Raw genomic sequence first — 24,526 nt, 5'->3', positions numbered from 1 at the left:
CAGGCTTTTAATGAAAAACAGAATGTGTTGGAGAAACCCAGCAGGTCTGGCCTCGTCTGTGGAGGGAGAAACAGAGGTAACGTTGTGAGTCTGATATGACTCATCTTTAGAACTGTGCAGGGCTTTTAAAAGTGAAACAGGTGCAAGTGATGTTGCTGTTACAACAGACAACCACTGAGTAGTAAGATGGAGGGGAAATAGGACATGGGAGATGTCGTATGGGCAGGTAAGTAATTAATGAGGCAAGTTTGGTGCGATATGAGAAGCAAACTTGCTACATTTTACAGCAAAAAATCTCTCCAAATAATTCAATACTGCTCAGACTTTGCCAATAAAAGTAAGATTTGTCTTATCAAAAATCCCATTGGGTGTAAAGCACATTCATTTCCATTTTTCCATTAAATTATTTGTGAATTTTTATGAAATATTTCCCTCACCAGATGACTTTTGGACTGGACTTGGAGGCAAGCAAGTTTACCAAACCTCAGCTCTGTTGCAAAGCAACGCAGATGACTTTCAGCCCCGTTTATTTGCTTGTTCAAATAAGACTGGACGCTTCATTGTAAGTTCTTTTTTGAATAAATTGGGTTTAGCATTCATTTTAATTTTCAGTGAAAGCCCCATTATCTAATCATACATTTTTACCTATTTCATTTTACCTTCTCAAATTTCTGTGTTTATGAAATTATAGCATGTTGATGTCTGAAATACAAGTGTTTTATTTCTCATTGCAGTCAATACAAATGACTCGTGAATGGTAGTTTAGTCCATGTTCAGCTGCTTATTGTACCAGTGAATATATAATATTAAACTGAAAGAACTAGGAGTAAGTTAATGTGAGGCCTGTAATGGTAGGAGAGTGAGAGGCCTTGCTCAAGAACAGCAGGTAGAATTTTAGTAAAAGTGTTTGAGTCCTGGCAGTGATTGGAAATGTATGTCCACAACACACTGGGCTGGCCGGCAGGATAGTCCCTTGGTGTTATGGATGGCAGATCGTGAATGATTTGTGGCAGAGAGTTGTCATCCTGTGCAAAATGGAGACTCACCCACTAGAGCTGACAATCCAATCAGGGCTTAGAAGCATCAACAGGCCTAAAACAAATGGTGACCACTGCTCAGGAAGACTACACTCAGAAGGCTAAAGAAATGCTTTAAAATCCTTAAAAATTCTAATTATGGAGAGAAAACTTGCCAAAATAATTGCTGGGGCCCCAGAGGTTGCCATCTTTTCATACAGGGGAGGCAAAGGCCTAGTGGTATTATCTCTGGACTGTTAATCTCGAGACCCAGATAATATTCTGGTCTAGGTGAAAGTGAGGACTGCAGATGCTGGAGATTAGAGTCAAGATTAGCGTGGTGCTGGAAAAGCACAACAGGTCATGAAGCATCCGAGGAGCAGGAAGATCAACGTTTCAGGCAGGAGGCCTTCATCAGGAATGATGGTGGAAGCTGCCAGGTTTTGGGGGGTGGGGGAGGTGGTTGGTGGAGAGATAAATGGGAGGGGGTACTGTGGAGAAGGTGGATGGGGAAAGGGATAAAGGTGATTAGTCGGAGAGGAGGGTGGAGTGGATAGGTGGGAAGGAAGATTGACAATTGGGACAGGTCATGAGGATGGGTGCTTAGCTGAATGTTTGGAACAGGGGTAAGGTGGGAGGAGAGGAAATGAGGAAACTGGTAAAGTCCAGTTGATGCCCTGGTGTTGAAGTTTTCCGAGGTGGAAGATAAGGCGTTCTTCCTCCAGGCGTCAGGTGGTGAGGGAGTGGCGGTGGAGGAGGCCCAAGACCTGTATGTCCTCGGCAGAGTGGGAGGGGGAGTTGAAATGTTCAGCCATGGGGCAGTGGGGTTGATTGGTGCGAGTGTCCCAGAGATGTTCCCTGAAGTGCTCTGCAAGAAGGGTCCAATCTCCCCAATGTAGAGGAGACTGCATCGGGAGCAATGGATACAATAAATGACGTGTGGAAGTGCAGGTGAAACTTTGATGGATGTGGAAAGCTCCTTTGGCGCCTTGGATGGAGGTGAGGGGGGCACATGTGTGCGCAGGTTTTGCAATTCCTGCGGTGGCAGGGACATGTGCCAGGAGGGGAGGGTGGGTTGTTGGGGGCATAGTCACAGATGGAATGGTCTTTGCGAAAAGCGGATAGGTTTGGGGAGGGAAATATACCTTTGGTGGTGGGGTCCGTTTGTAGGTGGCGGGAATGTTGGCAGATGACACGATTTATGCGGAGTTTCGTGGGGTGGAAGGTCAGGACGGTTGGAGGGGTGGGGTTTGAGGGCAGAGGTGCGGGATGTAGATGAGATGCTTTGGAGGGATGCTGCGGTTTATGCAGAGGCTACCAGCCTCATTCCTGATGAAGGATTCCTGCCCGAAATGTCGATTTTCCTGCTGCTCTAATATTCTGGGATCCCTGGTTCAAATTCCACCACACCAGATGATGGAATTGAAATTCAAAATCCAGAATTGAGAGTCTAATGATAACCATGAATCCATTGTTGACTGTCAGGGAAAATCCAGCTGGTTCATTAATGTCTTTTAGGGAAGGATATTCCCATTCTTACCTGGGTCTGGCCTAAATGTGATTCCAAATCCACAGCAATGTGACTGATTCCTAAGTGCCCTCTGGCAAATTAGGGATAGGCATTAAATAATGACCTGGCCAGTGATGCCCTCATCCCATGAATGAATTTTAAAAATCGGGGCTACTGCTGCGCGATGAACTGGATTTACCTGGTAATCTTCCAAACAGCTATGGATCAAATCACCAATGACAAAATAGGAATGTGCCTGAGAAAGTGCTATTAATGATCCATTTGTATATACATTTATTTCCCGTCTTCTGGTGGAGAGAAGACTGTCTGAAGCTGGTCTTGCCACTGGTACATTTCTTGATTGCAGGACATTATCATGGATACAATTTGTCCTGACTGCTTTGATTCTTGCCTTCTATAAACAGGCAAAAGTGATGCCCTGTAAGTCTGCTTGTAGCATATGAACTGCATGTTTCAACCAGCTACCTCATTATAGATTAATATCCAACTTGTGAGTTGTTGACTTGTATGTCTATATAATGTACCATGCAGCAAAGGTACCATTGCATTGTCAAAGGAATTTCCCACTGCAGATTTTTCTGTCATTTTGCACATACGTAAAAATCTTCAATTGCAATTTCCACTTGAAATCATCTTTACAAAGCAATACTAAACAGATGTATGTTATTGTTTCGATAGTTTACATCATTTTGTTTACCGCATTTAACAATGTCCATGCAGGAACTGGAAAGTTACCCATTTCCAAGATTTGCATGCTCTCAGTCTTTCATGTAACAATGACACCCTGTTGGAAAACCCACCACATCGAGGTAAAAGACAAGATGCCAACTAAATGTCAACATGGTTTCTGCAAATGAAATACATTTTTAAAGATTCTGCTCTGCAGAATTGCTCATTATAGCATTTCCCTGCATTTCCTTCTGTAGTGTTAATGTGAAACTTATGTTTATCCCAAAGCCTATCCTCAATGATTCTGGAGGAAATGCATAAGGAGTGGCATTGAATTCCAGCTTAGTTTTTGCTGAGTTACCTTGTTCAGCCAGAATGCTACCTATGACTTTGGTATCCTCAGACTAGCAGAGCATCAAAATAAATTATCCAACTGTAGGTAAGGATGGAAAGCCTGATTCACTGATACAGTTTCTCCTTGAGGAATTACCATTTGAGTGAGAAAGATTGCCTGTGCCTTTGGAATGATGCTGAAATACAAATCTACTTAGTATAGAAAAAATTAAGATGCAGATCTTCTTGAAGATAGCATGAAGGGGGAGGCTGGTATCTTCCTGAATTGGCAGACCCAATCCTTTAAAGTGACCCTGCTCACTGTATTATTGTTCTGGGAAGGCAGGATGATGTAGAATCAGGTTCATCACCTGTTGAGGCTGGCAGGTTGGTACACTTGCCTCTTCATACTAGGATATTGACCTGGTTTGATGGAACATTTTCTATAAAATGTGGAATGGACTGCTGAAAATTGACAGCAACACATACTTGCTACCCTTAAGCTATGGCAAAACACAAGGATGTCATCTACACAAACTGCAGAGACTATTTGTTTCCAAGACATGGTGTCAACAATCTTTCTTCCAAAGGACAATCCCTCAGTGGAACGCCTGCCAAAGTAAATAGTTACAGATCCATCACTTGAAATCTTCTACATTCATCTTTTAAATTGTTTCTATCTAATACTTTTCATTGTCAGTACTATCATTGCAGCTGATCGTTCATAATTTAACCAGTGTTATTATAAATGTTGGCTGAGTATGAATATTTGTCTGATGCAAAGCAGAAGGACCAGTTTTAAGTGATGACTATCATGCCCTTAAAGTTTCAGAGATCAATCCCTAACCCCTACCCCACATGCCCCTTAATGTCCCTGGCACCAACAAACCATTTTCATGTTACCTCCCAGTCCACCAAGGACATGCAGGTCTTTCACTCCTCCATCACCAGACCATAGCAACACGACGGCTGGAGGAAGAGGTTATAGGGAGGATATTATTAAGCTGGAGAGAGTTCAGAAGAGATTTACCAGGATATTGCCAAGGATGTAAGGTTTGATTATAAAGAAAGGCTGGATAGGCTGAGACTCTCTTCACTGGACAGTAGGAGGTTCAGAAGTGACCTGATGAAAGTTTATAAAATAATGAGAAGTATAGATAGAGTAAATGGGAATTGTCTTTTTCCCTAGGATGAGGGATTTCAAGAGTAGACACCACACGTTTTAAGTGAGAGGAGAGTGATTTGAAAAAGACATGTGGGGCAAACGTTTTACACAGAGGATGGTTCACGTATAGAATGAACTTCCTGAGGAACTGGTGGATGTGGGTACTATTACACCATTTAAAATACATTTGGCTAAATGTTTGAATAGGAAAGGTTTGGAGGTATATGATCCAGGAGCAGGCAGATGGGACTAGTGTAGTTTGGGATTATGTTTGGCATGGACTGATTGGACCAAAGGATCTGTCTCCATGCTGTATAACTCTATGACTCTTATTGAAAATGATGAATTTGGTGGTTTACGCAGAATAGGACTGCAAAGTGGGATGACTTGTCACTGGATCCGAAACATTAATTTTGCTTTCTCTCCACAGATGCTGCCAGATCTGCTGAGTTTTTCCAATAATTTCTGTTCCTGACCTCTCCGCCCCCCCCACCCCCACCCCCACTCCCACTCCGGCCGATCACACTCACCTTGACCTCCTTCCACCTATCGCATTTCCAACGCCCCTCCTCCAAGTCCCTCCTCCCTACCTTTAACCTTAGCCTGCTTGGCACACTTTCCTCATTCCTGAAGAAGGGCTCATGCCGGAAATGTCGATTCCCCTGCTCCTTGGATGCTGCCTGACCTGCTGCGCTTTTCCAGCAACACATTTTCAGCTCAGACCTCCAGCATCTGCAGTCCTCACTTTCTTCATAATCACTTATCCTAGTGCTGACTCAGAATGGACCTCCAGATATCTTTGAGATGCACATAAAAAATAGAATTTAACAATTCAAGAGAACTTGCATATTCAGAAACAGAAACTATTCCATGAAACTACTTTAAAAAAAAGTAAAACCCCCAATGTGATAGAATCATAGACTTTACTGTACAGAAAGTGGCTGTTCATCCCATCGTGTCTGTATCAGCTCCTGAAAGAGTTAACAGAAATTACTGGAAAAACTCAGCAGATCTGGCAGCATCTGTGGAGAGAAAGCAAAATTAATGTTTCGGATCCAGTGACAAGTCATCCCACTTTGCAGCCCTATTCTGCATAAACCACCAAATTCATCATTTTCAATGAGAGTCATAGAGTTATACAGCATGGAGACAGATCCTTTGGTCCAATCAGTCCATGCCAAACATAATCCCAAACTACACTAGTCCCATCTGCCTGCTCCTGGATCATATACCTCCAAACCTTTCCTATTCAAACATTTAGCCAAATGTATTTTAAATGGTGTAATAGTACTCACATCCACCAGTTCCTCAGGAAGTTCATTCTACACGTGAACCATCCTCTGTGTAAAACATTTGCCCCACATGTCTTTTTCAAATCACTCTCCTCTCACTTTAAACGTGTGGTGTCTACTCTTGAAATCCCTCATCCTAGGGAAAAAGACAATTCCCATTTACTCTATCTATACTTCTCATTATTTTATAAACTTTCATCAGGTCACCTCTGAACCTCCTACTGTCCAGTGAAGAGAGTCTCAGCATATCCAGCCTTTCTTTATAATCAAACCTTACATCCTTGGCAATATCCTGGTAAATCTCTTCTGAACTCTCTCCAGCTTAATAATATCCTCCCTATAACTGGGTAACCTGAACTGGACACAGTATTCCAGAAGAGGCCTCACCAATGTCCTGTACAACTACAACATGACTTCCCACACTATACTCAAAGGACTAAGCAATGAAGGCAAGCATGCAACATTCCTTTTTAACCACCTATCTATATAAGTAGCAAATTTCAAAGAACTATGCACCTGAACCTCTAGGTACCTTTGTTCTACAACGCTACCTAATATGATCAATCTGTGAAAACAACAAACACCTATCCACTTTCAACGCAACAACAGATATTCCTTAATAACGTTTTAAAACTATCTAACTATACTAACCATTCCAAATGTGAAAACAACCCCATATCCCTTCCTGTTGAGATAACTGTTTTCGCACTCTGGGAAATCAACCAATCATTCATAAGAGCATTAGCTATCAAAACAAGTCCTGGGAAATGTTAATAATGGAGTCTATTGAAACAGAAACCCTGTATGACCTATTTTATAAGGTGCAGACGATACCTTATTTCCATTGCATGCAGATTGTCAATTAAGTACACGCTCCTGTTTGTTTAATGTTCAACTCCAAGACTATTATTTTCAAAGCTAAAGATCATTGGATATTTAAATCTTAGTTCAAAACATGACAGGAGAGTTTCCCCAATGGAATTTCCCATAGTTTTGAATGCACTATGGCACTTCCTCATTTGGAATAAGTATGCTATTGCATGCCAACTCTGACATAACGGTCATTAATCTGATGATTGACTTACCTTTGCTGGAAAAGCTTTCAAATCAATCATTGCTGTTAAAGTATGTATAACTTAAAATATAGCTATTCAATGATCAAGGATAGGTGTTTTATGTTTTTCAAAGGTTGTTAATAAAAGAATTCCACAACCAGGTGACTATTTTTTGGTTAAGACTGGGGATTCCCCATAATTTTCTTCTCCTCCAAGGTGACATGAAGCCCACCTGCCAAAACTGGCCTGACTCCATCAAATTAGCAGACAATCTGAAATAATCCCCTGCACAATTCTGTACACAAGGGCTCACTCCGTGCACCCTTATTCCATGACCATAAAAATCCTAAACAATAAGAAAGGGGTCAGAATCCTGAATTCAGATCTCATCCACCATTTCTAATAACGATCATTCTAATATTGGTTGAGACATGAAACTCTGCAATAAGGTATTTGTGCCTCATTACTTTAAATTAAATTTGAAGAATTCCACACAGACCTGTGTGTTTATGAATTTTCTGAGCTACACTGAATGTAATACAGCTGTGATTCTCTGAAAGTGTGTGTTCTGTTTTCGTTTAATATCTTTTGGGAGTCATCTGTTTATTATCCAGGCATAAAGATCGCATTTACCTCAGATGTTGCAACTGTAAACTTCAACTTGATTATTATCTGTACAAAGACTAGAACTGACTTAGCTTCTGCAACAACTCATACAAACAAATCTGCAATAACCGTACAGTTCAAAATATAATAAATCCAGTTTGTTGTATTATAGTTCTGGCTTCTCTTGCTGGCATTATTGTCATTTTGCAAAATTTGTTTGTCAGTAATATTTTTTATGTGATGTGTTAATAAGCAATGTGACAATATTTTCCTCCTTTCAGATTGAGGAAGTTCCCGGGGAGTTTACACAAGATGATTTAGCTGAAGATGATGTCATGTTATTGGATGTTTGGGTTCAGGTCTGTTTAGAAAGTCTTTTAAATCCCTACAGTAGAATTAATATATGCGATGAATGTGATGCAGGCATAAAATTCAGCCAAGATCCCATCCCACTCCCACATAATTTATGGGTTTTGCTGGTTTTCTCTGATATGTTTGTAGTCAGGCATTAATTCCTCTGAATTAGCTTTCCACAACAAAAAAAAAGACAGCACTATTTGCTAAGCAACCTATTTGCCAACTTTGCTCCTTAGATTCATTTCTTCTGAACCTGTTTATGTGTTTCATGTGCTGGAACCAGTACAATTAAATTGAATTAAAAGCCTAAACTAAACTGAATTAGCTTAACCCTAAGATTATCTCAGAGGGTTACATCTGTGATTCCTTATTGAGTAAGTTCCTGATCTTGACTGCGGTTTTGCGAAGGGCACCTAAATTAGTCTCATTCTATGAGGCTTCACCATAGAAGATAACACGCACAGAATGAATGCAAGAAAAAGGTGTACATTTCCTGATTCACTGGATGGTAGCATAAAGTGGAGCTGAGATCCCCTTTTATTTGCGAACTGATAGACATGGCATGGAAGAAATATTGCTTCTGCTCTCTGCTCATTTACTCGGTCAGGGCACTAGCATGGATGTGAGCGGTACCGGATAATGCAGAACAGGCATATTGTGAGCAGCTGAGCAGGAAGCAGAGGAAAAAGGTGAATGAGGTTGAGTGGAGATAAGAAAATGCATCCCTTTTCAGCTGGACTGCCTAGTATGAGCTAATCTGACTACAATACCAGTGAGCCCAAGCGTACTCAACCATTGTATGACATTCAGTAGGGGTATAGAATACAAGACATAGAGATTGTGTTAAATTTTTATACAGCACTTGTATGGCCTCAGCTGATGTGTTGCATTGAGTTCTGGGTGCCATACTTTAGGAAAGATAAGATGACATTGAAGAGGGTGCAAAAGTTAACATGAGTGGTTCCAGCGATGAGGATTTTCAGTAACCATGACATAACTGAGAATTTGGCACTGTTTTCATTGAAGTGAATGCTGACAGGAGATTTAAATCCAATATTCAAGATCATGAGAAGTCTGGACACAATAACTAGGGTGAAAATATTCAGACTCATGAAAGGACCGAGCACAAGTGGGCACAGACTTGCAGTAATTAGTAAATGAAGCAAAAGTATGAGGACTGAATGAGATGCTCATTGGGAGAAGCACCACAGACACAGTCGGTCAAATGCCCTCCATCTGTGCTGCAATGATTTTATGATTCTATGATTCCGCCTCTTGTTGAAATGTTGAATAAAATCTCATCACAAACAACTATTTAAAACCAGCTTTATAAATCCATGCATTCAATATTCCATGAAAAGGTCAGCTAATTGTCCTGTGTATTCCAATAGTTCCTGCCTTGCAATTGTCTTTGCGTGTCCTAATGCTCCTATGCAATGCTAGACCAGTGGTTAAAGTATGGCTACCAGAAGACAATTGACTTCAGTGAAGAAGAAGACTACAAATAATCTTGCAGGAATTTTGGCTCTAGAAGCATGGCTTTGAGCATCACTTTATCAGCATGGGTGGGCTACTGGTTGACAGGTAACTGGAATAGTATTGGTCAAATGATACTGTACCAAGGTTAAAGGTTATCAGATTCATTTTCTATGTAACCACTACCATTTCACTGAAGTCACACATCTGTAGTCTATTGAAAGAAAACACTTTGGACTGTCATGGGATCCTGAAAACTGCTAAGAACAGTATTTTTTGCAGTCATGATGGTAGCAGTTTGACCTTTCATGGTGCCAAACTGATGTTGCACCATCTCTGTCTCAGCTTGCACTACAACACTCAGACATTGGGAATTTCTGCCCAAGTTCCATTGGAAGTTGTGACATCAGTCATCAGACTATATCATGTTTGGGGTTTGCATACTTTTTCATGGAATTTACAACCACTTTAATCCTGGAAAGGATGGGCTCCAAGCTCTGGGCAAAGCCCTGTGCCAAGTTGCTCCTTAACAACTTGTAGAGCAAGCTTTACAACAGGCTGGTTAATGTATCTAGCATTTCATTTTGTATGCCCCTCCACTTTTTCATATATGCTATCCATTAGAGCCCTCTGCAGCAGGACCTGTGTGTGTCCATAGCTTCAGGAAAGCTGGCACCCAGGTTACCCTTTTTCTATTCGCTAGCTGCAGGCCACTCACGTCCAATCAACTATCACAGGCAGATCCTGTTTCTATGTCACCCTGAATGTTGCACACTGTGCCACATCACCTGTGACTGAAAATATGAGGTCAAGTTACTGTGTTCTTTAGCATCTGTTTCTTGTTCCTTTTGGACTCCAGATTTCCCTACCATAACTAGGCCAGGTGATAATTTTTCGATATCTGAAAGAAAAAGAGCACAAAGATGGGGCTGAGGGGAGGGAAAGGAGAAAGCAGAAGATGACTGTTAACACTATTTTCAGTTTTATGTAAAGAGATGGTAATATGAAGACGATATACAGTGTCAGAATGATGACTAGGTACGAAAATACCACAATAGTCTGGTTTCAAGTCTGCCACTGGCCAGCATGATCTCTTCTATCACATCCAAGTGTTTTCACCTGTTAATTGGGTGCTAAATTACATTGTCCTGTAAGAGAAAAAGAAGTCTGTGAGTGAATGTGGTGCCATGTGTTGACATGATATGGCTGACATGGTTGAATAGCTGGCATTGTGCGATAATGGAGGCTTGATGAATGAAGCAGTATTTTAGGCTTTGGTACATTTAATGGGATTAAACATTTGAAACCACATTCAATGACATTGACCACTTTCTGAACCATATATAATGCTGTACTGAGATCCTTAAAGCTACAATGCTGGCATCAATCGCTGGCAGGAAAGCCTTGATCCTTCACTTTTCCACTACCTGCTCCCATTACTTTCTCAGTGTTTGTCTAGAGGGTCTTCTGGTCCCATTTGGTTAAGGAAGCTCTCCACCTCCTGCACCAAACCACTGACCTTGCATTGAGTCTTGGAGTATTCACTTAGTCTTTTTGTGTTATCTTCAGTCTTCTTGTAGGTTAGAGATTCTTTTCCCTAACTATTCCCACTACCTGCTGCAATCAGAATGTCTAAGAGGTAGTGTCTGGCTTTAAGTGGTCAAAACTTATAAGAACTTGGGAGCTTTTTTCCCTATTAAAGCATGCAGTAGCATGGTGAGAATCAGGATGCATTCTACTATCATTTAAGTTAGCAGGCAGAGCAAATTTCATGCAACCTATATCACAATAAACAAGAGTGTGTTAATTGTGCTCAGTGATGACCGTGCTTAGTTTTGGGCATTTTCCATTATTTTCCTCATGTTATTTTCCTTTGTAACATTGTCACTCAATGTGTCTTTCAAATGAGATTCCATCCACACAGAGTTAAAGATCTAATTCAAATTAAAACAAATCAAAACAATTGTTTTTAAATGGCATCTGGTAAATGCATTTCTATTAAATGTTATATAGTGTAACCAAACCTAATCCATATTTCTGATTGTCTGGTGAAGCAGCTGATGAAATATTAGAGCAGGTGTTTTTTGATATATATAGCCGCCAACATGCAAAGTAACTACTTAAATAATTTTGAAAGAATGAATGCAGTGCATAAAATATTTCCACTACAATCTGAGGTCAGTAAAGCAATTGTCTGTTAATAATTAGGTGTTTGTCTGGATTGGGAATGATGCCAATGAAATGGAAAAAACTGAATCAGTGAAATCAGGTAAGTGTGAATTCTCCTTATGTCTCCTACTGCAATTTTTGAAAGATAAGGATTAACAGAGAATCATTTCATGCAGCTACAATAGGAGTGATCAATAGAAAAGAGTTCACCTGACCCAGAGAATGTAAACATCAGTATTCCCCTAATTTCCTTCACCCTGATCTGTCTTCAATATTGCCTCTGGTCCAACTGCAGTTTCAGGCTTGTGTTTGGATACAATTTCACAAGAACTGGGCATTATCCTGAGGCCATTACTGCTATCCCAGCTGAGTTCAGCCAAATCAGCACAGGCCAGGGATTGAACTGGGATTATTCACTTTCATAATGCTTTACCAGTGAAGCCATGGGAAGCTCACAAATATTCATTTGTACACATGTTCCTTTTCAGCCTTGATGAATAGCATCAGACAACTTGGCATAAATCTAAACTGGTAAAAATCTACATTGGCACTGTCTTTCAGTTTCAATATCAAGAACGTATTTAATAATGCCATTTATACTGCTGTGTGCAATATTAATACACCATTTCCCTAATGAAATCTGTCTATTCCAATCAATTCCTATAGAGATGCAAGCAATTCTTCCCAATGGAACAGCAGTGTTTGCTGTGGTTATTTCTCCTACTGTAGCATGCACAGATTTAATTTTTGATTCTGCACCTGTTTTTAGTTATCTTAAATTAACAACTATAATATTATGTGATCTGGTGACACACGTATAATTACTTTGTTTGATGTTTAAAAATTAAAAGATAAAAGTAATTCAGTTCCCTTCAAGTGGAGTTTTTATGATGTTACATAAGCATAGATCTGAAATTTATGATTACATCCTTTCAGTATTATTTCCTGCATGTGAACTATTATTATTTCATCAGTACCATTGAACTATAAGAAGGTACATTGTGCACAGCTGTATCATTTTTACTTTTAGGGGCCCTTAGATCTTTAACAACCTTTTGCAACAACCATAAGCAATCCAAATAGCAACATAAAATTCATATTTATTGTTTAAGAACCACTTTAAATCTTCTACTCTGAGCCTGTAAAAATGACATGCTAAAATTCCTGGGAGGAATTTTTAAAATAGGTGAACTTGTGGGTTTGGGCTTGGTGGGAAATTAAGTCCTAGAAAAATGCAAGCCCATTAGGACTCCAACCCGGTAACTTCCTCACTTAACTTCAGTGCATTAGGTTGATAAGTCTTAAATTAACAACTATAATTTTATGTGGTCAGGTGACATACATACAATTACTTTGTTTGATGTTTAAAAATTAAAAGATAAAAGTCATTAATTTAAGAACCACTTTAAATCCTCTAATCTGAGCCTTTAAAAATGACACTGTAAAATTCCTGGGAGGAACTTTAACAAAGGTGAACTTGTGGGTGTGGGTTTGGGCTTGGTGGAAAATTAAGCCCTAGAGAAATGCAAGCCCTTTAGGACTCCAACCCACCAACTTCATCACTTAACTTCAGTGCATTAGGCTGATTCAGTGCATTCCTACATGTAATATCCTTAGGAAAAGTGGGTTGTCAACTTCAATGTGTTAATCTCTCAATTACAGTGATATTAATTTTATTTTTTGCAATTTACCATCTACGGGTGTCCCAAATTGCTTGGCACTTCTGAGTGAAAGCCAGGCAAGAATGCCACAGGTATTGAGAATATTGAAGACATGATAGAGAAATGTGATAATAAATACTGACTCTTCACAGCTGTTGGCTTGTCAGCATGTGTGAAGAGCTTTGTTAACAATATTTGTGTAAAGAAATGATTTCAAAATACCTACACTTTGGAGGATTGTATGTCTGGTCAGCACTTTGAAGCTCTGATCCATCAGAGCATGTGTCCCACTTACACTAGATTGCTTTGGACCTCAGATGAGGACCAAGAGGAGCAGCAATAACAGACGTAGCAGCAACTGAAATAGCAACAGCCCACTGTAGAGAAATTTGGCACCATAAGATAGAGGGGATTAGCAGAGAGATACAGCTTGCAGGAGGCCATGCTTGGCATACAATGATTACAGGCAGAAAATAAGCTTCTGGTAGGTGGCATGATGTATATTTATAAATATGTGTGTGTATGTGTGTGTGTGTGTGTATATATTTAATATAATATATTGTAATTTTTGTTTTTTGGTTAGTAATGTAGGTTTTCTGATTATCAGAAGTTAATAATTAACTTGTAAGTTTATCTACACCCATGATGATTTATTTCAGAACACTTTAGAGACCTGGCTTTGAATTAATGGATTCTTGTGCATCACCAATGGATATTTGTCTACATTTGATGGTTTTGCGACCTATCACCGTTAATATTGAAGCCTCAACATCTGTTAGAGATTTCTGGAACTTTTTTTTAAATTTAAGGAAAATACCCTTCCCTCAGAGAGAGAGAGAGAGAGAGAGATGGGGGGGGAAGGAAGGGGGCTGGGGGGGGGGGGGGGGGGGGGGTGGGGAGGTGGAGTTGAGGTTTCTTGACTTGGAGTTTGGAGCAGTCATTGAAAACCTTTGAAGAAGATGGCTGTACAGACTAGTGCTCCTGAGGAGGAAAGGGTGATGTAATGACATGTCCTTAAAGTAAAGAGTCAGTGTTAGTATCAGACCAGAAATGTTGGAATAAACCCTTGAAGAGGTTACTTAAAGATGAATACATTTGAATTCAATTATGTAATAGGTCCATGAAGAAGGGCTGTCACTCTTGCCTCATTTCTGAAATTCAGTTGTTTGCTCCATCTTTGATACAAGGCTATAATATAGTTAGGATCTAGTGGCTCCTGACAGAACCCAAAATGGGTGTCACTGAACAGGTTATTGGTGATCAGGTATTGCTCTTAGCATTGTTTGTGACACTTTCCATCGCTTTACTGATAATTGTGAGTGGACTGATGGTCAGTAATTGGCCTGGTTGGATTTGCCCTGCTATTTGTGTACAGGATATACCTGAGCAATTTTACAGATTGTTGGATAAGTCCCAGTCTTGTAACTGTACTAGAAGAGTTTGGCCAGGGGAGTGGTAAGTTCTGGAGCACAAGTCTTCAGTCCTATTGCTGGACAGGTGTTAGGGCTGATAGCCTTTGCACTATCCAGTGCCTGCAATCATTTGTTGATAACATGTGGAATGAATTGAATTGATTGAAGACTGCCATTTGTGATGCTGGTGACCACTGGAGCAGGCCGAGATGGATCACCCACGTGGTACTTCTGGCTGAAGATTACAGTTAATGCCTTATCTTTTGCACTGATATGCTGTGCTGTTCCATCATTGAGGATGGCCATATTTGTGAAGTCTCCTCCTTCAATGAGCTGTTTAATTGACCATCGCCGTTCACGAACAGATGTGAAAGGACTACAAAACTTAGATCTGATCTGTTAATTGTGTGATTGCTTAGCTCCATAACTTATTCCTTATGCTGTTTGGCATGTTAAGTAGTCCTGCTTTTTAGCTTCACCAGCTTGACACCTCATTTTAAGATATGCCTGGTGCTGTTCCTGGCATGCCCTCCTGAATTCTCCTTTGAACCAGGGTTCATCCCCTCATTTGATGGTAATGGTTGAGTGAGGATATGCCAGGCTATGAGGTTGCAGATTGCTGGAGAACAATTCTGCTGCTGTTGGTGGCCCTCAGTGCCTCATGGATGTCCAAGTCTTGAGTTGCTAGATCCTGTTGAAGTCTATCCCATTTAGCATGGTGAATGTGCCACATGGTGACAGTGTTTGGTTTACTCTATTGTATCTTCTTTTCATTTGTTAATTAACTTTGTTTGCCCCAAGATGCCTGGTTACCATAAAACAACCCAACCATTTTTTTATTACCTCTTAAATGGATCTAGTATCTTGACATCACATACCTTGCTGTTGTAGTGAATTGTTTAGATTTTCTCTTTAAAGACTTCTTTTAAAGGTAACCCAGGTACAACATGCAATTAAGAAGTTTAATGGAATTTTAATCTTTGTTAGGAGAGAAACTGAGCATAAAAGTAAGAATGTTCTGCTTCAGTTTTGTAGGGTAATGGGGGTGAGACCACATCACAAATATTGTGTACAATTTCAGCCTCGTTATTTAAGGAAGGATATAACTGCCTTTGAGGTGCTTCACCAGAGGTTCACTAGATTGACCCTGGAGTCAGTGAGTTTTTTTAATGAAGATAGAGGTGGACAGCCTGGGCTTGTTTCCTCTAGAATTTCAAAGAGTGAGTGGTGACTTGGTTGACAAAAGTTTGTTTCCTCTTGTGGGTAAGTCCAGAACTGGGGTCACTGTTTAAAAATTAAGGGTCTCTGTTTCAACAGAGAGATGAGGAAATTTTTCTCTCTGAGGGTTGTGTGAATTTGGAACTTTCCCTCAGAAGGTGGAGGTGGTGGGGTCATTGAATACTTTTAAAGGCAAGGGAATCAAAAGTGCTCTGGGGGTAGGTGGCAATGTAAAATTGAAAACACAAAATAATCAGCCATGATTTTGTTGACTAGTGGATCAGATTCAAGGGGCTGAATGACCAATTTCTGCTCCTAGATTGTATTTTCAGATACTCCTGCCCCTCCTTACACCTTGCACAAAATATCTCTTGTTTGTAGATTGAAGCACTTTTGTAGTATTTCATAGTATGCTTTCCTTTATTTGTCAGAGTACAGGAATTCGGAGGTCATGTTGCGGCTGTACAGGGCATTGGTTAGGCCACTCTTGGAATATTGCGTGCAATTCTGGTCTCCTTCCTATCAGAAAGATGTTGTGAAACTTGAAAGGGTTCAGAAAAGATTTACGAGGATGTTGCCAGGGTTGGAGGATTTGAGCTGTAGGAAGAGGCTGAACAGACTGGGGCTGTTTTCCCTGGAGCGTCAGAGGATGAGGGGTTTACAAAATTATGAGGGGCATGGACAGGGTAAATAGGCAAAGTCTTTTCCCTGGTGTCGGGGAGTCCAGAACTAGAGGGCATAAATTTAGGGTGAGAGGGGAAAGATGTAAAAGAGACCTAAGGGGCAATGTTTTCACACAGAGGGTGGTACGTATATGGAATAAGCTGCCAGAGGAAGTGGTGGAGGCTGGTTCCATTGCAGCATTTAAGAGGCATTTGGATGGGTATATGAATAGGAAGGGTTTGAAGGGATATGGGCTGGGTGCTGGCAGGTGGGACTAGATTGGGTTGGGATATCGAGTCGGCATGGACGGGTTGGACCGAAGGATCTGTTTCTCTGCTTTACGTCTCTATGACTCTATATTATGGTTCTTTACATTTTTGAATATGGATCTGTTACCAATGCTCCAAGTATGACTTTGGTCAGGAAATCTCCAGATATTTAAATTTATTATTGCAATTTCATAGGTTTTTTGGTTCTTTCATAAAAATATTGGAGGTGACCAAGGCAGTCACTGCAAAGCACTGAAAGTGATCAAACGTTCATTCTCAAGAACAAAATCAAATATTTCTGGAAAAGCTCAACAGGTTTGGCAGCATCTGTGAAGAGAAATTGAAGTTAATGTTTCAGGTTCAGTGACCTTTCCAGAACTGAGTTCTGAGGAAGGATCACGGGATCCGAAATATTAATTTGATTTCTCTCCACAGATGCTGCCAGACCTGCTGAGCTTTTCCATGCAAATTCTGTTTTTGTTTCTGATTTACAGCATCCACAGTTCTTGCACTTTCCATTCTCAAGGAGATGTACAGATCTTTATTAGGAAAATGCACATGAACAAAACATTCATTGTTTACTGCACAATCTATGACATTGATCTGTTTTCTTTCCCATATCAGCAAAACATTACATTGATTCAGATCCATCTGGAAGGGACAAAAGGACTCCTATTGTTATAGTGAAACAAGGGAATGAGCCCCCAACGTTCACAGGTTGGTTCCTCGCCTGGGACTCAAACAAATGGGCAGGAGACAGCATGACAAAAGTTATGGCTTCACTCAAAGTGTCATAGAGTTCCAGCCGCTGATTGTTTGGCACTTGAAGAAAAACTGCAAATGTTCTTCAAACGTATGTAGCCATAAAAAAAAAAATAATAATAATAATAATAATAATAATACAAAATGTCTGCTTAATTCCAAATTTGAAAGTATTTTTGTTGTTTTTCTAATGCTTTTGGTGTGCTTTTGTTAATTTGTAATCTGTTAAATTTTGTCACGTGTTATTTCGATTCCATGATTGCATTTAAATAATAAAAGCAGCTGTTGAGAAAGAAAAATGTTTACATCCATATTCAAGGAGCTAAATCCTACAGCTATCAACACAGCTAATGAACGAAAGTAAGCCAAATAATTTAAAGTGTCACATTTATCATTACACATTCTGCATAAAAGAAAAATCAAGGCATAAAGCCTTCATTTTCATTGTAAATCAGAGCACTAGAGAGGTGAATTTTTACAGTGGTATGCTTCAATGCGCCACAGTTTCCACAGCTCGACCTCTGAAGTTACAATGTAATTTAAAATTCACCCACTTGGTTCCTAACTAGCATATGCTCATGTTAATGGATTATTTTAAATTGATCCATTCAGTGTGAACCTGGAGTAATTGATTTCCAAGTGACAGCTTATACAATTAGTTTCACTGGAAAATGTTATGATCTCTTGTTCTGTGCAATCTGTAATTTATTGAAGATGTAACTCTCCAACTGAAGTGTTATGAAATCAAAAATACATAACACAAAGCATCCTGAGTTATTGTTGCTGTTAAAGTTTCATTACTGACCACTGGCATTTAATTTTTTTTTGTATTTTGCCAATGTTTAACATGGAAATGGGTAATTATTCCTTTTATTAAGATGGGGAATAATGGGGTAAAAATTGGGTAATGCAATTTTCGTTGAGAGGCAGACTCCACAGTTGATATAATACCATCAGTTTTATGATATTGCACACATATAGGATTCTGGGTAATCCAAGATGGAGGATGGGAAAACTTTCTGGCTGTTACAGCTGCGCCTTTTTTGAGGTATTTTAGGTACTGGAGGTGATTTCCTTGAATTCCAGTAGCAGCAATTATTGTTTTATATGCTATTGCATTGTTTTGGAACTTTGGGGAAAAAAAGTCAAAACAACAGCAGTTTTAAAAGGGAGAAGAACAGACAAAGGAAGCACATGGTGACGTCAGTGCAGGAGAAAGAGAGAAAGAAACTGACACAGCAGTGAACCTGCACAGTTACTGCCTTTGCTGTTTGAATTCATGTATCGCTGGACATCGGAGTGTGTCTGGGAAAACTAACAAACAGTAAAATTCACAACTGATCTTGGAGGAACTTGTTCTGGGAGAGGTCACAGCACAGAAGCAGATAAGTGAACAGTTTAAGTGTGGCCTACAGAAAGTCAGCAATAGTAAGTAGAGTGGGTTCATTCTTGATCACATGATTTTTTGAGATAGGTCTCTTGATTAAACTTAAATTATAAGCGATAATTATTAATTTAACCTGGAGAAGTGTTTTGTAGAGGAATAAGACATTGTTATTTTCTGGGTCTGCAGATTGTGAAGGAGCAGGAATGGGCTTTAGTAGAGTGAAATGTTCTTCCTGTTAGATGTGGGAGTTTAAAGAGAGTTTAAGGGTTACTGAGGATTCTATCTGCAATAAATGCTGTTGGTTGCAAATCTTATCAGATCGAATGGATCAGTTGGAGAGACAGAAGCAATGAGGAAGTTGCAGCAGCAACAGTATGTGATGGATGGCAGTTATAGGAAGGGGGGAAAGTCTCAGATACAGTCACATAGATGGGATAACTCCAGGAAAGGTAAGAGAGATAGGAAGCTAGTACAGGAGTCTTCTGTCGCTATACCCATTTCAAACAAGCATACTGTTTTGGAAAATGTAGGGTGTGATGGATTATCAGGGGAGCGTAGCATAAACAGCCAAGCTTCTGGTATTGAGACTGGCTCTAATGCAATGAGGGGTACGTCAGATTCCAAGAGATCAATTGTGTTAGGGGATTCACTAGTCCAAGGTAAAGACAGATGCTTCTGTGGCCAACAGCGAAAAATCGGAATGGTGTGTTGCTTCCCTGGAGCCAGGATCAAGGATGTCTCAGAGAGGGTGCAGAATGTTCTCAAAGGGAAGAGGGGCCAGCAAGAGGTGATTGTCCACATTGGAACCAATGACATAGGAAGGGAAAAGGTTGAGATTCTGAAGGGAGATTACAGAGAGTTAGGCAGGAATTTAAAAAGGAGGTCCTCGAGAGTAGTAATATCTGGATTACTCTCAGTGCTACGAGCTAGTCAGGGCAGGAATAGGAGGATAGAGCAGATGAATGCGTGGCTGAGGAGCTGATATATAGGAGAAGGATTCACATTTTTGGATCATTGGAGTAGAAGTGACCGATACAAGAAGGATGGATTGCACCTAAATTGGAAGGAGACTAATCTACTGGCAGGGAAATTTACTAGAGCTACTCAGGAGGATTTAATCTAGTAAGGTAAGGGGGGTGGGAACCACGGAGATAGTGAGGAAAGAGATCAATCTGAGACTGGTACAGTTGAGAACAGAAGCGAGTCAAACAGTCAGGGTAGGCAGAGACTAGGTAGGACTAATAAACTAAACTGCATTTATTTCAGTGCAAGGAGCCAAACCAGGAAGGCAGATGAACTCAGGGCATGGTTAGGAACATGGGACTGGGATATCATAGCAATTACGGAAACATGGCTCAGGAATGGACAGGACTGGCAGCTTAATGTTCCAGGATACAAATACTACAGGAAAGATAGAATGGGAGGCAAGAGAGAAGGGGGAGTGGTGTTCTTGATAACGGATAGCATTACAGCTGTGCTGAGGGAGGATATTCCTGGAAATACATCCAGGGATATTATTTGGGTGGAACTGAGAAATAAGAAAGGGATGATCACCTTATTGGGATTGTATTATAGACCCCCTAACAGTTAGAGGGAAATTGAGAAACAAATTTGTAAGGAGATCTTAGCTATCTGTAAGAATAATTGGGTGGTCATGGTAGGGGATATTAACTTTCCAAACATAGACAGGGACTGCCATAGTTTTAAGGGTTTAGATGGAGAGGAATTTGTTAAGTGTGTAAAAGAAAATTTTCTGATTCAGTATGTGGATGTACCTACTAGAGAAGGTGCAAACTTAACCTACTCTTGGGAAATAACGCAGGGCAGGTGACTGAGTTGTCTGTGGGGGAGCACTTTGGAGCCAGCGACCATAATTCTATTAGTTTTAAAATAGTGATGGAAAAGGACAGACCAGATCTAAAAGTTGAAGTTCTAAATTGGGGAAAGGCCAATTTTGATGGTATTTGGCAAGAACTTTCAAAAGCTATTTGGAGGCAGATGTTCGCAGGTAAAGGGACAGCTGGAAAATGGGAAACCTTCAGAAATGAGATAACAAGAATCCAGAGAAAGTATATTCCTGTAAGGGTGAAAGGAAACGCTGGTATGTATAGGGAATGCTGGATGACTAAAGAAAATGGGGGTTTGGTTAAGGAAAAGAAGGAAGCATATATCAGATATAGACAGGATAGATTGAGTGAATACTTAGAAGAATATAAAGGCAGTAGGAGTATACTTAAGAGGGAAATCAGGAGGGCAAAACGGGGACATGAGATAGCTTTGGCAAATATTATTAAAGAGAATCCAAAGGGTTTTTACAAATACATTAAGGACAAAAGGTTAACTAGGGAGAGATTAAGCCCACTGAAAGGTCAACAAGGCACCCTCTGTGTGGAGCCACAGAAAATGGGGGATATACTAAATGAATATTTTGCATCAGTATTTACTGTGGAAAAGGATATGGAAGATATAGACTGTAGGGAAATAGATGATGACACCTTGAAAAATGTCCTTTTACAGAGGAAGAGGTGCTGGATGTCTTGAAACGCACAAAGGTGGATAAATCCCCAGGACCTAATCAGGTGTACCCTAGAACTCTGTGGGAAGCTAGAGAAGTGATTGTTGGGCCACTTACTGAGATATTTGTATCATCGATAGTCACAGGTGAGGTGCCGGAAGACTGGAGGTTGGCAAACGTGGTGCCACTGTTTAAGAAGGGAGGTAAGGACAAGCCAGGGACCTATAGACCAGTGAGCCTGACGTCAGTGGTGGGCAAGTTGTTGGAGGGAATCCTGAAGGACAGGATGTACATGTATTTGGAAAGGCAAGGACTGATTAGGGGCAGTCAGCATGGCTTTGTGCGTGGGAAATCATGTCTCACAAACTTGATTGAGTTTTTTGAAGAAGTAACAAAGAGGATTGATGAGGGCGGCGCAGTAGATGTGATCTATATGGACCTCAGTAAGGCATTCGACAAGGTTCCCCATGGGAGACTGATTAGCAAGGTTAGATCTCATGGAATACAGGGAGAACTAGCCATTTGGATACAGAACTAGCTCAAAGGTAGAAGACAGAGGATGGTGGTGGACGGTTGTTTTTCAGACTGGAGGCCTGTGACCAGTGGAGTGCCACAAGGATCAGTGTTGGGCCCTCTACTTTTTGTCATTTATATAAATGATTTGGATGCGAGCATAAGAGGTACAGTTAGTAAGTTTGCAGATGACAACAAAATTGGGGGTGTAATGCACAGCGAAAAGGGTTTCCTCAGATTACAACAGATGCGCCAATGGGCTGAGAAGTGGCAGATGAAGTTTAATTTGGATAAATGTGAGGTGCTGTATTTTGGGAAAACAAATCTTAGCAGGATGTATACACTTAATGGTAAGGTCCTAGGGAGTGTTGCTGAACAAAGATTCACAGCACCTTGAAAGTGAGTTGCAGGTAGATAGGATAGTGAAGAAGGCGTTTGGTATGCTTTCTTTTATTGGTCAGAGTGTTGAGTACAGGAGTTGGGAGGTCATGTTGCGGCTGTACAGGACATTGGTTAGACCACTATCGGAATATTGCGTGCAGTTTTGGTCTCCTTCCTATTGGAAAGATGTTGTGAAACCTGAAAGGATTCAGAAAAGATTTACAAAGATGTTGCCAGGATTGGAGGATTTGAGCTTTAGGGAGAGGCTGAACAGGCTGGGGTTGTTTATCCTGGAGCTTCGGAGGCTGAGGGGTGACCTTATGGAGGTTTACAAAATTGTGAGGGGCATGGATAAGATAAATAGACAAAGTATTTTCCCTGGGTTCGGGGAGTCCAGAACTAGAGGGCATAGGTTTAGGGTGAGAGGGAAAAGATATAAAAGAAAGCTAAGGGGCAACTTTTTCACACACAGGGTGGTATGGGTATGGAATGAGCTGCCAGAGGAATTGGTAGAGGCTGGTACAATTGCAACATTTAAGAGGCATTTGGATGGCTATATGAATAGGAAGAGTTTGGAGGGATGTGGGCCAGGTGCTGGCAGGTAGGACTAGATTGGGTTGGGATATCTGGTCGGCATGGACTGGTTGGTCTGCAGGGTCTGTTTCCATGCTGTACATCTCTATGACTCTATGACTATAAATGCCAGCAGTTTGATAGGGTCCAAGGTTTCTGGTGGTTTTCCTCGCTATTGCCTGGACTTTTGTTCTCCCAGATTGTGAGAAATGATCTTATTAGGGTAGCCATTAATCATGAATGTGCAAGGAATTTCAATGACATCCAATATAGGATTGTCAGTCATACTTAATGTGGCTCTTTTGTGTGACCCCACTGCATGATACACTCTCTCTTTCACACACGCACACACTCACAAACACACACTCATCTACATACTGACACATCCACACAGACACTCACTCACACACAAGCTCTCATATGCACACACATACACCCCCCACACTCACACCAACACACACACCCTCTCACACATACTCCATCACAGTCACACACGCTCTGCTTACACACTCTCATCTATACATACACATTCTATCACGTGCACTCACACCCACACACACACTCACATGCACACTCAATCCTGTCACTCCTACATAGACACACGTATAAGCTGAGGGGTGAATTTATTTTTGCAGAATTGCATTTTATTTTGATCAAAAACTGTATGACTCCATGTAAAACTATACAGAGGGTTTGTCAGTCTGACATCGCATTGGGATACGACAGACTTCACACCTATTGTTGAAAAAGCTGAACTATCTTGAGAATGTAACTTAAAAGAAGTTCTGGGATTTACATATCACAGAACGGAAACCAGCATATCCCGTTATAAAAGATGAAAGTTTTAATCTAAGATTGTTTACTGTATTACATCTCCATGACACTGGACTCCTTTGGCTATAAATTCTGTGAACATGATATTAACTTCCACAACCACCAATGAAGGAGCAGTGCTCCGAAAGCTACTGCTTCTAAATAAACCTGTTGGACAATAACCTGGTGTTGTGTGATTTTTAATCAAGTTACTCAAGTAAGAGATTATAAGTGTGGTAAAACTCACGAATCCTTCTTCACTCCACCACCAATGCCACTTTACCCAAGAAAGGCAGGACAGGTACACAATCCTTTATCTAAAATTCCGAAATCCGAAGTTTATCTCGTGAAGTTTTTCTCTGTATAACAAGATTATTTAGTGTGCAAACAGGTGACCCAACCCCACACCCACTCGACCCACGTCACTCAAATGTGACGCGATGGCATGCTCCAGTGCTGGCAGGCATCAATTGTGTCTCAGTGTTCGTACTAGTCAGACGTGTGTCTGCTGTGCAGTTATTCTTGTTTAATTTCACTGTAAAATGTCATTTATTCTGAAATCCAAAAGTTCTGAATTCCGAAAAAAACAACTGGCCCGAATGATTTCGGATAAAGGATCACGTACCTGTATTGCATATAAGACCACTCTGTCAAATTGGAGTGAGAGGAAGTCAGCTCTATACCCTGTGC

At 40.5% G+C, this 24,526-nt stretch overlaps 1 protein-coding gene across 1 annotated transcript in view; it reads left to right on the top strand.

Annotated features, from left to right (window-relative positions):
- scin (scinderin) overlaps positions 1–24,018 on the top strand; it is a 110,311-nt gene extending 86,293 nt beyond the window's left edge. The window contains exons 13-16 of the mRNA XM_072575393.1: positions 441–562; positions 7,949–8,026; positions 11,709–11,769; positions 17,517–24,018. Of these exons, the coding sequence (XP_072431494.1) occupies positions 441–562; positions 7,949–8,026; positions 11,709–11,769; positions 17,517–17,689 (434 nt within the window). The 3' untranslated portion in view covers positions 17,690–24,018. The remainder of the gene's footprint in view (positions 1–440; positions 563–7,948; positions 8,027–11,708; positions 11,770–17,516) is intronic.
- The last annotated feature ends 508 nt before the right edge of the window (positions 24,019–24,526 follow it).

Source organism: Chiloscyllium punctatum, chromosome 8 (genome assembly GCF_047496795.1).
Source record: "Chiloscyllium punctatum isolate Juve2018m chromosome 8, sChiPun1.3, whole genome shotgun sequence".
Taxonomy (NCBI): Eukaryota; Metazoa; Chordata; class Chondrichthyes; order Orectolobiformes; family Hemiscylliidae; genus Chiloscyllium; species Chiloscyllium punctatum.
This window is presented reverse-complemented; position numbering and strand designations above follow the sequence as displayed.